This window comes from Phyllostomus hastatus, unplaced genomic scaffold (assembly GCF_019186645.2).
Source record: "Phyllostomus hastatus isolate PE091 unplaced genomic scaffold, TTU_PhHast_1.1 phas_scaffold_501, whole genome shotgun sequence".
Lineage (NCBI taxonomy): Eukaryota > Metazoa > Chordata > Mammalia > Chiroptera > Phyllostomidae > Phyllostomus > Phyllostomus hastatus.
The window spans coordinates 10,613,692-10,626,044 of NW_025334033.1; the positions used below are offsets into that span (position 1 = coordinate 10,613,692).

The 12,353-nt window shown below is 54.8% G+C and overlaps 1 protein-coding gene across 1 annotated transcript in view; it reads left to right on the forward strand.

Annotated features, from left to right (window-relative positions):
• The window catches only part of STARD9 (StAR related lipid transfer domain containing 9), a 116,630-nt gene that overhangs the window by 87,677 nt on the left and 16,600 nt on the right, over positions 1-12,353 (forward strand). The window contains exons 23-24 of the mRNA XM_045822223.1: positions 1,346-11,284; positions 11,477-11,674. Of these exons, the coding sequence (XP_045678179.1) occupies positions 1,346-11,284; positions 11,477-11,674 (10,137 nt within the window). The remainder of the gene's footprint in view (positions 1-1,345; positions 11,285-11,476; positions 11,675-12,353) is intronic.

Sequence of the window (12,353 nt, forward strand, 5' to 3'; positions counted from 1 at the left end):
CACCTTTTCCCTCGTCTGACTCTCCTCCTCTTTCTCTGTAGTCACCATCTCCTAAGACTCAGGCTTGTCCCTTCTCCCACTTAGAGTGGCAGTTCTTGCTCCTTTCGTGCCATCTTCTGTGTGAGCTTTATTTTCGTCTTTACACCCCGACTATCCACTTACCTCTCCTTGTGTATTCCGGCCTCACCTCCACCGCATCTTGCCTCAGCTCAGACTGTTGCCACACATCCCCCCCCCACCTGACCTGCCACGTCAGGTGAGCTTCCTGACCGCACCTCCCAACTGGTGAGCGAGTGGAGCACTGTCTTTCTGACTGCCAGGTCCAATCTGGGGTCATCCCGGTTTCTTTTCTCTTTGACTCCTCACCGCCAGTCAAGGTGAGGCTGTGTTCTCTCCCGGACTGTTTGGAACAGGGGGTTGTGTCTACCGCTTTACATCCTCTGGGCCTAGCACAGGCCTTGCCCACAGTAGGTGCACAATTAATGTCTGTTGGTATTATGTTTGCTCACCTCTCTGGTCTGTAGAGTAGTAGGCAGCTTTAAAAAAAACTTTTTATTAAAAAATTTTAAGCACACACAAAGTAAAAAGAATAACACTCATCCAGCTATTACCAAGATTTACCATGCTTCCTTTATCTCCTTCCTTTTCCAATGAAGTATTTCAGAGCAACTTGAGACATCGGGTCGTGTCAAAGCTACATCAGGTGTATGCTTCTAGGGCATAAGGACTCTTCTTATAACCACATTGTCATTGTCACACCTAACAAAATTAACATTAACTATTTGATATCATCTAAACCTTGGCCATGTTCAAATTTCTCTCATTGCTTCATTGATAATTAGTTGTTCAAATTAAAATCTAGATAGGATGCACACACTGCATGTGGTTATGTCTTTTAAGCTTCTTTTAATCAAATTTTTTGTTTTATTTTTATTTCTTCATATCATTGATTTGTTAGTCAGTTCTTTAGAATATGCCATGTTCTAGATTTGTCTGTTTGATTCCTTTATGTCACTTAAATTGTTCCCATCCTCCTCATATTACCCATTAACTGGGAGTTTTCTTTAAGGGCCTGATTAGATTCAGATAGCTCAACCTCTTTATAAGATTAAAAAAAAAAAAGAGAGAGAGAAACAGTATGCCTGAGGCCTCTCTGAGAGCTAGGGCGACTGTAGTCCATGGTTTACCTACAAAGCTTTTCTCCAACACCAAAGACTATGGGGACAGTGACATTGCCCACTTTTTATCCTCTTTCAACACCAGGTAGGTGGGACTTTCTAGTCCCTCTGTCAGCAGGAAGTAGGAGCTGCTTGCTTTTCTGAGATGGCTTTCCTTGTCCCCACAGTGTTTTCCTGAATCAGGATGCCTCTGCCACACTATCTCCTATGCCTGGCTCTACCGATCAAACATCAGAGAAGACCCAGTCAGAAGAGTATTTGCCCCAGGCTGCTTCTTACCCTCCAAGGACAGGGCAGTTCGGCAGGAACGTTCTCTGTTCCTCAGGTGAGGGACAGCTCTACACAGCCAGGGCGGCCTGGGCCAGGAGGAGAGCCGCGGCCCCAGGCTTCACAATGAGCTCTGGGTCGTCCAGCACCCAGGAGAGAGTGGGTGAGCAGCCCCACTGGATGGTGCCCCAGGGCTTAGCATGTGTGGGCCCACTGGCTCACAAGCTGAAGCCAAGGGATGAACCAGAGGCCCTCACCCCTTCCACCCAGACCAGGAGGGCTAAGGGACTGTCAGACTCTGGCCACGGACCAGCAAGGTGGCGAAAAGAAGGGGATCTTGAGACCCACAAGGCTGCTAAAGGAGCCAATTGCAGTTCCTCGCATCCCCATGGACCCAAACAAGTAGCTGGGTGTGGAAAGGCAGCCAAGACTTTTTGGGCAGAATCCAAACCACCTTCTCCAAGTCGGGCATCAAAAGGGCAACGGAGGGTGCCAGCAGCCAGGGTCAGAGACATTATCAAAAAGTCCTCTCGTTTGCCCTGTGGCAGCCCTTTGAAGAGGCAGCACAGGGCAGGCGACCCAGACTCCATGGCCTCACTCACTGATTCCAGCCCAGCAGCAGATCACACAACAGAAAAAGACGGGGATTTGTCGGATGCAGACAGCAGTTACTCAGTGGATTCTCTCTCCTGTGTCTATGCCAAAGCCCCGCTGGAGCCGCTGGAGCCAGGGCCCCGCCAGGGGAAGGAGCGGGACCTCCCAGAGCCAGAGAACACTGAAAGTGACAACAGCCAAATATCTGAGGACTCTCTGGCCGAGAAGGGACACCAAAGCCCCCAGGACAGCCCAGGGGGCAGTTATCTCACCAGTGGCCACGGCCACCACAGGGCCAGAGCTACAGCCTCTGTGAGGGGCTTCACCACATCCTCAAACAGCGGACCATCGGCCCTGGCTCACAGGTGCTTTTCGCTGGACAGCCTGATCGACGCTGAGGAAGAACTGGAGGAAGATCGGGAAGAAGAGCCTTTCTTCACTTCAGCTGACGAGATGCCCACAGAGACTTTTTGGCACCTGCAGACCTCCAGCCTGCCCGTAGTGGTCCAGGAGGCAGTGTGCAGGCCTGATCCCATCACCCAGAGAGCAGGGGACAGGCAGGATACCATCCTGCCAATGAGCAGTTCCTTTTGCCTTGATTCCCAGCCCCAGCCTCACTGTGAGTGGCCTGAGTCAAAGGTCGAGGCAAGCTCCTCGGAGCAAGCCAGCACTCTGCCGGGCATTCAGGTTTCAAGGGGGAGCCCGCTGTTGTCCCTGGATTCCTGGTTTTCCTGTGACTCTAAGGTCAACCCCAGCAGCCCCTTAGGAATAGTAGGTTCTTTATGTCCAAGTCCCAATGTCCAGGAATTTCAGGCCTGTGGTCGGGAGAGGCCTGGGTGCTGGCCAAGGATGGAAGGACTAGAGCCATCAGGTGCAGAAGCCGTCCTGCCCTACACCTCCACACTGCCCCCAGGCGGTGCCGAGCTGCCCTGCAGTGTAAGAGCTGTGTACACAATTCCTGCTTCTGACACATCCAGGCTGTCACTCTGGGGGTCCTACAGGCTGCTTCAGCCAGGAGCTGATGGCACCTTTCAGGCCACAGGTGTCCCTGGCACAGCCCAGCAGGGCAACTCAGAGACATCCAACAGCTCTCGTGTGTCAAGTGCGCTGGCTGCCTCTGCAGTCTCACTGACTCACGTAGGCAGTGGCTGTGAGAGGGACTGGGCTGCTGTTCAGCAAAAGTACCTCCTTGAACTATCTCACCCTGTTTTGGAGGCCACAGGACAGCCCAGGCCAGCTCTCACCTCCCTTGAGGAAGACGCTGGTTCCCTGGCCCAAGCTTCTGGCAAAGGAGGAGATAGTCTATTGGCAGTTGGTTCTGGGGTACCTAGCAGTTTGAATTTCCACAGCTTTCCTATCCCTGTATCCAAAAGTAGGCATTTGAAGTCAGAGAAGGAACTTGTCAGTCTGACTGTTGAGTTGGAAGGTACTTCAGATTTCTGTACAGCTAGTGAGAAAGAGGTGAGTTACAGCGGAAATTATTCAGCAGACATAGAATCACTGACTTCTGGAACTGCAAATGCACAGGTCTTTGCAGTGGAGAACAAGGGAGCAAGCTGCATAATAGAAGCAGGATCAGTCAAACAGAACAGCTTGGAGGAGTCCTCTCAGAGTGGCAGGAGGAAGCCCGGATTGAGGACTTCCTCCGATGAACAGTTCTTCCTGGAGGACCCTTGTAGTAATGTCACCAGAGCCACCAAAGAAGACCATTGGCCCCACGGCTGGGCTCCTCTCAGGAAGAACAGTGTAGGCCAGGCAGGCCAGTTAAATCACAACAGCCACCAGCCCCGACAGGAGGAGGAGGCAGACTGCCAGGAGAGCTCCAAGGAGGAGGTTGGAAGACACACCAACCTTTCCTTTGCCTTTCCATCAGGTCCAGAGCCGCACCTCCATTCCGCTCCTTGGAGTTCATTCCCATCTCCCCTGCAGCCGCCTCCCTTGGAGACGTTCTATGTGACCAAAAGCCGGGACGCCCTGACAGAAACTGCCTTAGAGATCCCGGCTTGCAGAGAAGGGAGACTGCCTTCCCCGCCCCCCAGGGAAGCCTGGGGCTTTGGCCATGACTACCAGGTCCTCCAGAATGTTTATTTGAAGAATAATTTATCAGTGCCATTACAAAAACAGCATTCCAAGATGATCTCGTCTCAGCAGGTCACAGTAGAGAGGCCAGCTGACCTGAACACCAAGGAAGTTAGTGGAGAAATGTGGACATGTCCTGGAAATGTTAAAGAAAAAAGCCATAATTCAGTGTATTTTTTTGTTGCTCAGAACAGACATTTTCTTACATCTGCCAGCACAAAACTATGTGATTATGAAAATCAAGTTGGAAATGTAAATAAACACAGTCTTCCAGCACTCAAGGAGGAAGGGAAGGCCACTATACAGTCCCATTGCAATCTCTCCTCAGACAGTGCTGGGTCTGGGGAGCCTCTTCCTGTTGGTGCATCTGAGGCAGGTGGGGAAGAGGAGTGGGGTCAGAGTGCCATCCTCAGACCGACCTTGGCCTCTGATATGAGCAGGTGGTTCCCTTCTGGGGCCGGGTCTGATCTCCTCTATAAAACCATCTCTCTCCATCCCAAAGACAGTGCAGAAGAGCGTGAGCTTCCATGGACAGCGTCTGCATGTGAAAGATTCCAGTCAGTGAGATACTCGCAGGAAAGAAACCTCGCTGAATGCAAGGACCCTGGAAAGTCACAAGTAACGTTAAATCCCAAAGAACCACCTTCTGGAAAAAAGCAGAATGAAAGAGTTAATAATGCTGATGAAATGGCGAGGCTAATTAAGAGTGTAATGCAGCTAGAAAATGATATCTTAGAAATCGAATCCAAGCAGAATAAGCAGCTATATGCTTCTCACACTCTGGGAGTCAGTAATGACCTTGTGTTCCAGGAGCAGGAGATGGCTGACCATGTCCTGGGGCCAGGCAGCTCTAGAAACCACTTGTCCTTCAAGGATCAGCCGTCTTCTCCCAAACAGACAGATGATGCTATCCTTAGGGGTGGGGAAGCCGGAGAGATGAAGGCTAACAGTAGCAGTGGGGAAGATGCCCAGGTTCAGAAAGTCACCCTGAGTTCCTTCAAGTCAAGAGAATGGGCGCAAGACATGAGGTTTGTGAGAGAGCACAGCCCCCCAGCTACATCAGACACGCCCGGCAGGGACACTTGTGAGTATTTAGGGACATGTACAACTCACAGTGAGTGCCCCAGAACTTCTGTTAGTCCATGGAGAATGAAGGCATTGGCTAGAGCTGCACCATTGCCAGCCAGGCCCGAGTGGTCTTCTGCAAAGGAAAGCGAGGTGGTGCATGCATCAGTAAGCCCCAGGGGGCAGCCCTGTGACTTGGAAAGTCTGGAGGAGTCAGAGACTGTGAAAGGTTTTCAGGAAAGCCAACTTGCCAAACACATAAATAGTGTTGACCCAGAGGGGCCCAAAGTTCAAGGCAGAGTTAAAGAAATGACTATGCAAAGAAGAGAGAGCCTAGGAGAGGAATACAGAATGGTCTCACCGGCTCAGAAGTTTCTTGGTCCAAGCCAACGTTGTATGGGCACATTTTTCAGCCAGGAGACTGGCCCATTGCTGAGCTGGTCATGTTCCTCTATGGCCCCTCACCAAGACCTGAGTAACACCTTGCCCTCAAATTCCCCAAGACTGCCAAGAAGCTATCTTCACGCGCCTGGTGCTATAGGCATCTCTTCAGTTGACTACGTGCTGGATCCTACAGTGTTGAAAATGCCTAGCAGTCCCTGGGGAACTGAAGCCGGATGTCAGGGCCAGTGTGGCAAGCCCAGAAGCCGCAGCCCTCAGGGAACAGTCCGAGGGAACCCCTCCAGGGCACACACTGCTGGGTGTGGGTCTGCAGGCTTCACGACCATGGGCTCTTGGGATCACTCCAGTGCATGGGAGAGCATTTTGGTGGGAGCTGAGGGCAGGAGATTAGCAAGCCCCAGTCCCCAAGACCAAGGATGGGGCCCCAGAAATACCTCGATAAGCTTGAGTGCTAGGGTGGGTTCTGCTGCTGAGGCCGAGGCAGCTGTACAAAAAGGAACAGAAAGAGCCAATTTCCCAAACAGGGTCTCCAGCCCACTTGAAAAGAGGGCCACCTGTCCCTTAGAGGAAGGTAACGACCAAGGCTGGGAGGTAAGGCAGAAGGCAGAGAAGAAGGTCAAGGACCTTAGTCCTAACAGTGCTACTGTCTCAGCACCTGTGTCCCCCGGGCCGCACCTGGAGCCCTGTGCCCATACGCCCGTGGGCCCAGCTGTGTTGGAGGAGATCAGAGAGATGGGGGCCCATGGAAAGCAGCTTCATGACTTGGTGGCTGAGGGCACAGTCCTTCCTCACTGTGAGACTTTATTAGAACCTGAATGTTCTTCAGGGGCCCCTAGCAGGCCTCGGTGTGAACAAGTGAACCAGCCAGTGTCAGACAGGACCAGGAATGACAGCAAAGCACAGGGACTTCATGGGGCATCTCCCTGTGTGGGACCAGGACGCCTGTGGACTGATGAGAAGGTCCTGAAGACCACACCCTTCTCTGCAGACAGCTTTCAGCCTCTGCCCAACACTGATGTTAACGCAGGGCCCCGGCGGCCCTCACAGGCTTTCCCTCCGGCTGCCCCTGCTCTAGGCCGTCATTCTGGAGAACTGAGGCATTTCCTGAGTGCAGGCGAGCAGCTTATTTGTTACTCTGGCCCTTTCGAAACCATAGAGGAAAAGAGAGCAGCAACCGGGATATCTTCTGCTGATCCTGTAGGCTCAGACAGTCCTCCTTCAACAGCTTTAGAGAAGGACAGGAGGGTAGTACCAGAGAAAGTAATGGCTACCTTATCTTCTCAGGACCTTTCTGAAGGTCCTGGAGTGAGCAGGCCAGGGCAAAATCAGTCAGTTCCCCGGGAGGCTGCAGAGGGTGCGCCCCCTGGCAGTCAGGAGAGCAGCCAGGCACACCAGGAACCTAGAACTCTGGACCCCACCTATGGAGGAGATTCAGGTAACTGCATGGTGCTTGCACAGGGCAGAAAAGCAACCTGTTCTGAGAGTCAGCTTGTGCTCTGTGATGTTCAGAATTCTGCCTGTCTCCCGGGGCCTAACCAAGACCATGGCCAAGACCTCGAGGCTTCCAAGGTCTCAGAAAAAGGAAGCACAAATCCCAAACAAAGTACAGTCCTGGCTGGAGTCCTGAGAAGAATGGACCTGGAAGCCCCCTCGCAGCAGTGTGTGAGGAAGGGGACTGTTGGTTCTGGGCTGGCAGAAGCCTGCAGGCCTGGCAGCAAACATCCCAGGCCAACTCCACTGCCAGATCGAAGACCTGGCCCAGACCCTGGGGGAGTTAGGGAGGAGGCACTGTGCAGGTGTCCACAGGAAACTTCAGACTGTACTGTCTTCTCAGGGATCACTGAAGGTAGGACTCTCAGCCCGTCTGGGGAGCAAGGAGACAGCAGAACTCTTCCTTGCCAACAGCTGTGTAACTCTCAACCTGTTGCCTCTCATGCCTGCTCCTCCCCGTCTGTGACCGCAGCACAGACTCTCCACCCACCCTGCATAGTGCCTTCTAGGGCCTGTGGAATGGATGAGAGAGGAGAGAGCTATTGCAGCGAACCTGATGTGTTCTTGGCTCGTGGCCTTGAGCCCGAAGGCCTTCATTTGGAAGCTGTGCCAACAGGCAGCAGCACTCTGGAGCCCTCTGCTGCTGCTGTCTTATCTCTGGCTCAAGGCTGCAGCTCCCCTTCTGCCCCTGCTATGAGGACAAGTTCCCCCAGCTACTCAGTTGCTGGGGGGGATCCTGAGAAAAAGGTTGCTGAGAAGAAAGCCAGTACAGAGCCCAAGGCTGCCCCTTTTCTTAAAGGTGTGTGCTCGGAGCCACTGAGGAAGTTTCAGGATAGCTCAGTAGGTGGCCAGAATGCACAGGAATTTCAAACCACGCCAGAACTACCCGCAACAACCAGGGGACAGCGCACCCTGAATTTAAGTGAAGAGCCTGCTGAGAGTGAGCTGCTGGTGGAACCACAACATGGACATTTAGAAAATGCCGTTAGTTGCCTTCCAGAAAAGCCACAACTTTCCACTGAGTCCAAGGATCACGGTGGCTTGGATCCCCAAGACAAGTTTGGAGTGAAGTTAAACCCCATCTCCAGCCCCCAGGTTGGCAGTCCCTGGGAGGAGGAAAAGCAGGAGAGAGAGCAGGCGTCAGGTGGTGGTGAAGACCCCACCCAGGGCACGCGTCCCTCACGTTCCAATGAAGGCGGCTTGGATGGCTGTCGGATTAGAGATGCACGTGGAGGGGAGGGGGCTGCGGCCAAGGCCCCTGTGTCCAAGACATTCTCATCAGGCTTTAATGACTCAGCCAGTGTCCCCTTGGGGCCTGTGGCCCAGAGCCCTGGCCAGCCCTCTTCGGGCAGGGAGCAGCCGGCTCCCCACCACAGGCCTGCGCTTCCTGTGATCGCCATCGTCTCCAGCCCCAAACACTCCAGGTCCTCCCCCAGACCACACTTCTCTGTAGTCACCTCTTCCTTATCTCTTCAGGAGCTGAACTTGAGTGTGGAGCCTCCTTCCCCCACAGATGAAGAGACCCAAGAGCCTAACAAATTGTGGAACTCACGCTCCAGGGACCACTCCTCAGAAAAGTCAGCAGTGGGAGCATCTCTGAAGGCTGAGGGCTCATCTAACTTGGACGGTAGCTCTGTTGATTACCGGCCCCTTCAATCTGCCAGCCCTCCTTACCCATCATCTTCAGCTCCCTCATGCATGCCAGCCCCCGATTTTATGACCCATTGGATGTCTGGTACAGAGGAGCAGGCCCGGCAGGGAAAGGCAGAGAGCCTGAGTGGCCAGGCCAGGCCAGAAAAGGGGCTCCCCGAGGCAGAGAAAGGAGTACCATGCTTTGGCTCCAGTGACATCAGTCCCCACGTTCTGTGCTGCCATCCAGAGGGCCCTGTGTGCATTGGCTGGAGGCAGTCTGTGTTTGGCAGTGCAGTCGATGTGTCCTGTAGCCAGACATCCCAGGGCCTGGTACCATCAACAATGTCCCAGTGCTCCAGCATGGACCATGGCCTAGAGGACCAGAACTCGTTCCACTCCCACCTCAGCATCTATGCCAATGCCCGGGGCCTGGCAAGCCGTTGTAGCAGCACTGAAAATGCCCAAGGTTCACATGAGGCCTGGGAAGTATGGGACTCCTCCCTGGCCTTGGGGAACCCTCATATCCTGACGGGCCCTGAAGGAGCAGCCCCCACTAAGGGTCCTGACAAGAGAGTCCTGTTCCCGGGCACCCCTGCTGAAGCAGGCTGTGTGAGGAGTGATCCGCCCTGGGCTGAAGGAGGTGCCGCAGGTCCAGTGGGTGAGATTGTGCTGCTGTATTCATCAGAGGTGGGCAGCCCTGTGGGACAGTCCAGGATGAACACCTTGGAACAGGGCACACAGACCCTGGCCTGCAGCCACACTGACATCTCCGCTCGTTCGGAAGCCAGCTCCTCACCAATCTCTGATCTGGCCTCTTGGACCAGTATGCACAACCTGTCTCTCCACCTCTCGCAGCTCCTGCACAGCACCTCAGAACTGCTGGGGAGTCTCTCCCAGCCAAATGTGGTTGAAATGGAGCGAAACACCCAGAGGGAGACTCCAGAAGAGGCACCCCAGACCCTTATGATGGATGGCTGTACTCAGACCACCGTGGACAAGGGCATCCAGACTGACCTGACCTCCCCACCTCTACACCTCCAGGCCCCAGAGGTCAGCCCTCCAGAGGTCGGGGTGGTCCTTGAAATGCCGGGCTCAGATGTCTCCACTATGTCTCGAGAAAAGGGACATGTCCCAGAGACACTTCAGAAGAGCGAGGCAGAGGAGACAGCATGGGAAACGGCAGGACCCCCAGATCTTCGTGAGGAAAGCACACATGGCAGGCTGCAGAGCCCTCCAGCACCCTCCTGGAAGGCACCAACAAGGCACCATCAGGGGTTTCAGAAGGCTCCCTCTGGGCAGAACCTCCCTTCTGTGAGCCCTCAGGTTTCTCCTGATGCCTCTCTGCCTCCTGGCTCCCAGCCAGAGGAGCCCTCCAGCCTGGCTGGCAGCAGCCCTAACCTTAGCAACTCTCACTCCCCAGGACCCAGCCCCAGTGCTGCAGAGTCTGTTGGGGAGCCTAGGGCCCAGAAGGAGCTGTGCCCCGTGGGTGCCTTGTTGGTGGACAGGGCCTCCTCCCCAATCCTCACACTCAGTGCTAGCACTCAAGGGCTGGGGCTCCCCCTAGGTTCTTTGCCTCTCTCGGCCCCCTCAGCACACCCTCTTGAAGGTCACCAGAAGCTAGTCTCCAGCCCAGACCTTCCCCTGGATGCCCCCAGGCCTCTGATGGATAGTTATTCTCAAACCATTGATGAGTCAGGTGGTGCCCAGAGTGTGGGGCTTCCATGCGGAGAAGACAGAAGTTCCTTAGAAAGGAATGGGGGCAAGTCCATCCTTGAGGCAAGCTCCCCAAGCAGCCTACAGCACAGCTCGAAAATCCAAGTTCATTTCTTAGAGCGGCCGAATCAGCAGCTTCAGCCCCGGACCACTGCCTGGGTCCAGAGCAGAATGCCGCTGCTGCCGCTCAAGGTCAGGAGTCAGAGGCTGGCTCCGAGCTTTGTCCCAGAGGACGTGGCTGCCCTGGAGTGTGGCCCACTTAGTAGCATAGGGCTGAAAAAATGGCAGAGGACAGAAAATGAGGCTAAGAGTTCAGCATCTCCAGGGGAGCCACAGCCCGCCCCAGACAGCCCCTCTTCGTGGGGAGGCCCCCAGCACCTCAGCCCCTGCACTGTCCAGGGTTCTGCCTCAGGCCCAGCTGAGGCCTGCCAACCTCGGGGGCTGCCGCGCCCCAGTTCCCAGAAGTACGTGACACCTGAGCCCCAGCATCACAGCCTGAGGGACCTCCCAGTGCATAACAAATTCAGTAACTGGTGCGGGGTTCAGGAGGGCTCTCCTGGGGAGCGAGGGGTAGTGGAGATGCTGGGGTCCAGACAGGATCTCGGCTGTGGAGAGCGGGGACAGAACCCCTCCCAACATCGCGTCGTCGACCAGAGCCAGGACCCTGAGCGGGCCCAGGGAGAGCAGATCCCCCTGCAAGTTGGGTCCCAGAACCTCTCACTCAGCGTGGAACTCACAGAAGCGAAACTGCACCGAGGCTTTGGGGAGTCCGATGCCCTGCTCCGGGTGCTGCAGACCGGGACGGGGGAGGCGCTGGCTGCCGAGGACCCTGCACCGTCCACCTGGGGGCAGATCTACGCCCGGTAAGGGCCCCCAGCCTGGAGTGGGAGGGCAAGGGGTGGCCTGAGAGGAAAGAGCAGTGAGGAAGGCTACAAGCTGGCCGTTCTCTTTCCTCTTGCTCAGTTCTGGGATCTCCTGGGGTGTCAGCGATAGAGCGTAGGATGGAGAAGGGTGCTCAGGGCCAGTTTCAGTGAATTATTCACATTTTATCTCAGGCAAAAACAAACCATTGAGACCCTCCAGAGACAGCGGGCTGAGCGACTTCAGAACTTCCGCCGGGCGCGAAGCCTCAGCCCCCAGAAGCAACTGAGCCTTCAGCCTAACAGGGATCTCCCCACCCGCGACCTTGACTTACCCAGCAGGCGCCGAGAATACCTGCAGCAGCTGAGGAAGGATGTTGTGGAGACCACCAGGTATGGGCGGACCCAGAACCCTGTAGGAAGTAGGCTGCATGTGGGGCGGGAGGGTGGTGGGGAGCAGGGCTTGGATCTCAGTGTCCTGGAGACTGGAGGCTGTGGCTTCCTCCCACAGGACTGACTCCAGAAAAGGGTCCACTGTGCCTGCGGACAAGTGGTGGCGGCTGTGGGAGACTGGGGCAGAGGGAACAAACGGGAGGGGGCGAGGCACACAGAGAAGTCCTGGGAGAGGACAAACAGGACAGCTGGGACATACTATGGGACTGTGGGTCTGAGTATCAGGATGAATATAAAACCAAACTTAAGACCCTGCAGGCAAAGAAAGGATGGGTCATTGAAGAGTGGTGTTGCACAGCCCTGGCTGGTGTGGCTAAGTTGGTTGGAGCGTCACCCCGTAAACCAAAGGGTTGCAGGTTCAATTCCTGGTGAGGACACATGCCTAGGCTGCGGATTCCGTCCCTGGCAAGGGCACGTATGAGAGAGGCAACCGAAAGATGTTTCTCACTCACATGGATGTTTCTGTCCCTTTCCCTTCCATCCGCTCTCTCTAAAATCAATAATCATGTCCTTGGGTGAGGATAAAAAACAGTCATGTTGCACATGAAGTAAAGGGGTGGAGAAAGGCATTTCATGAAAATGCAAACAAACAAGCTGGGCTCGCACTGCTTACACCAGA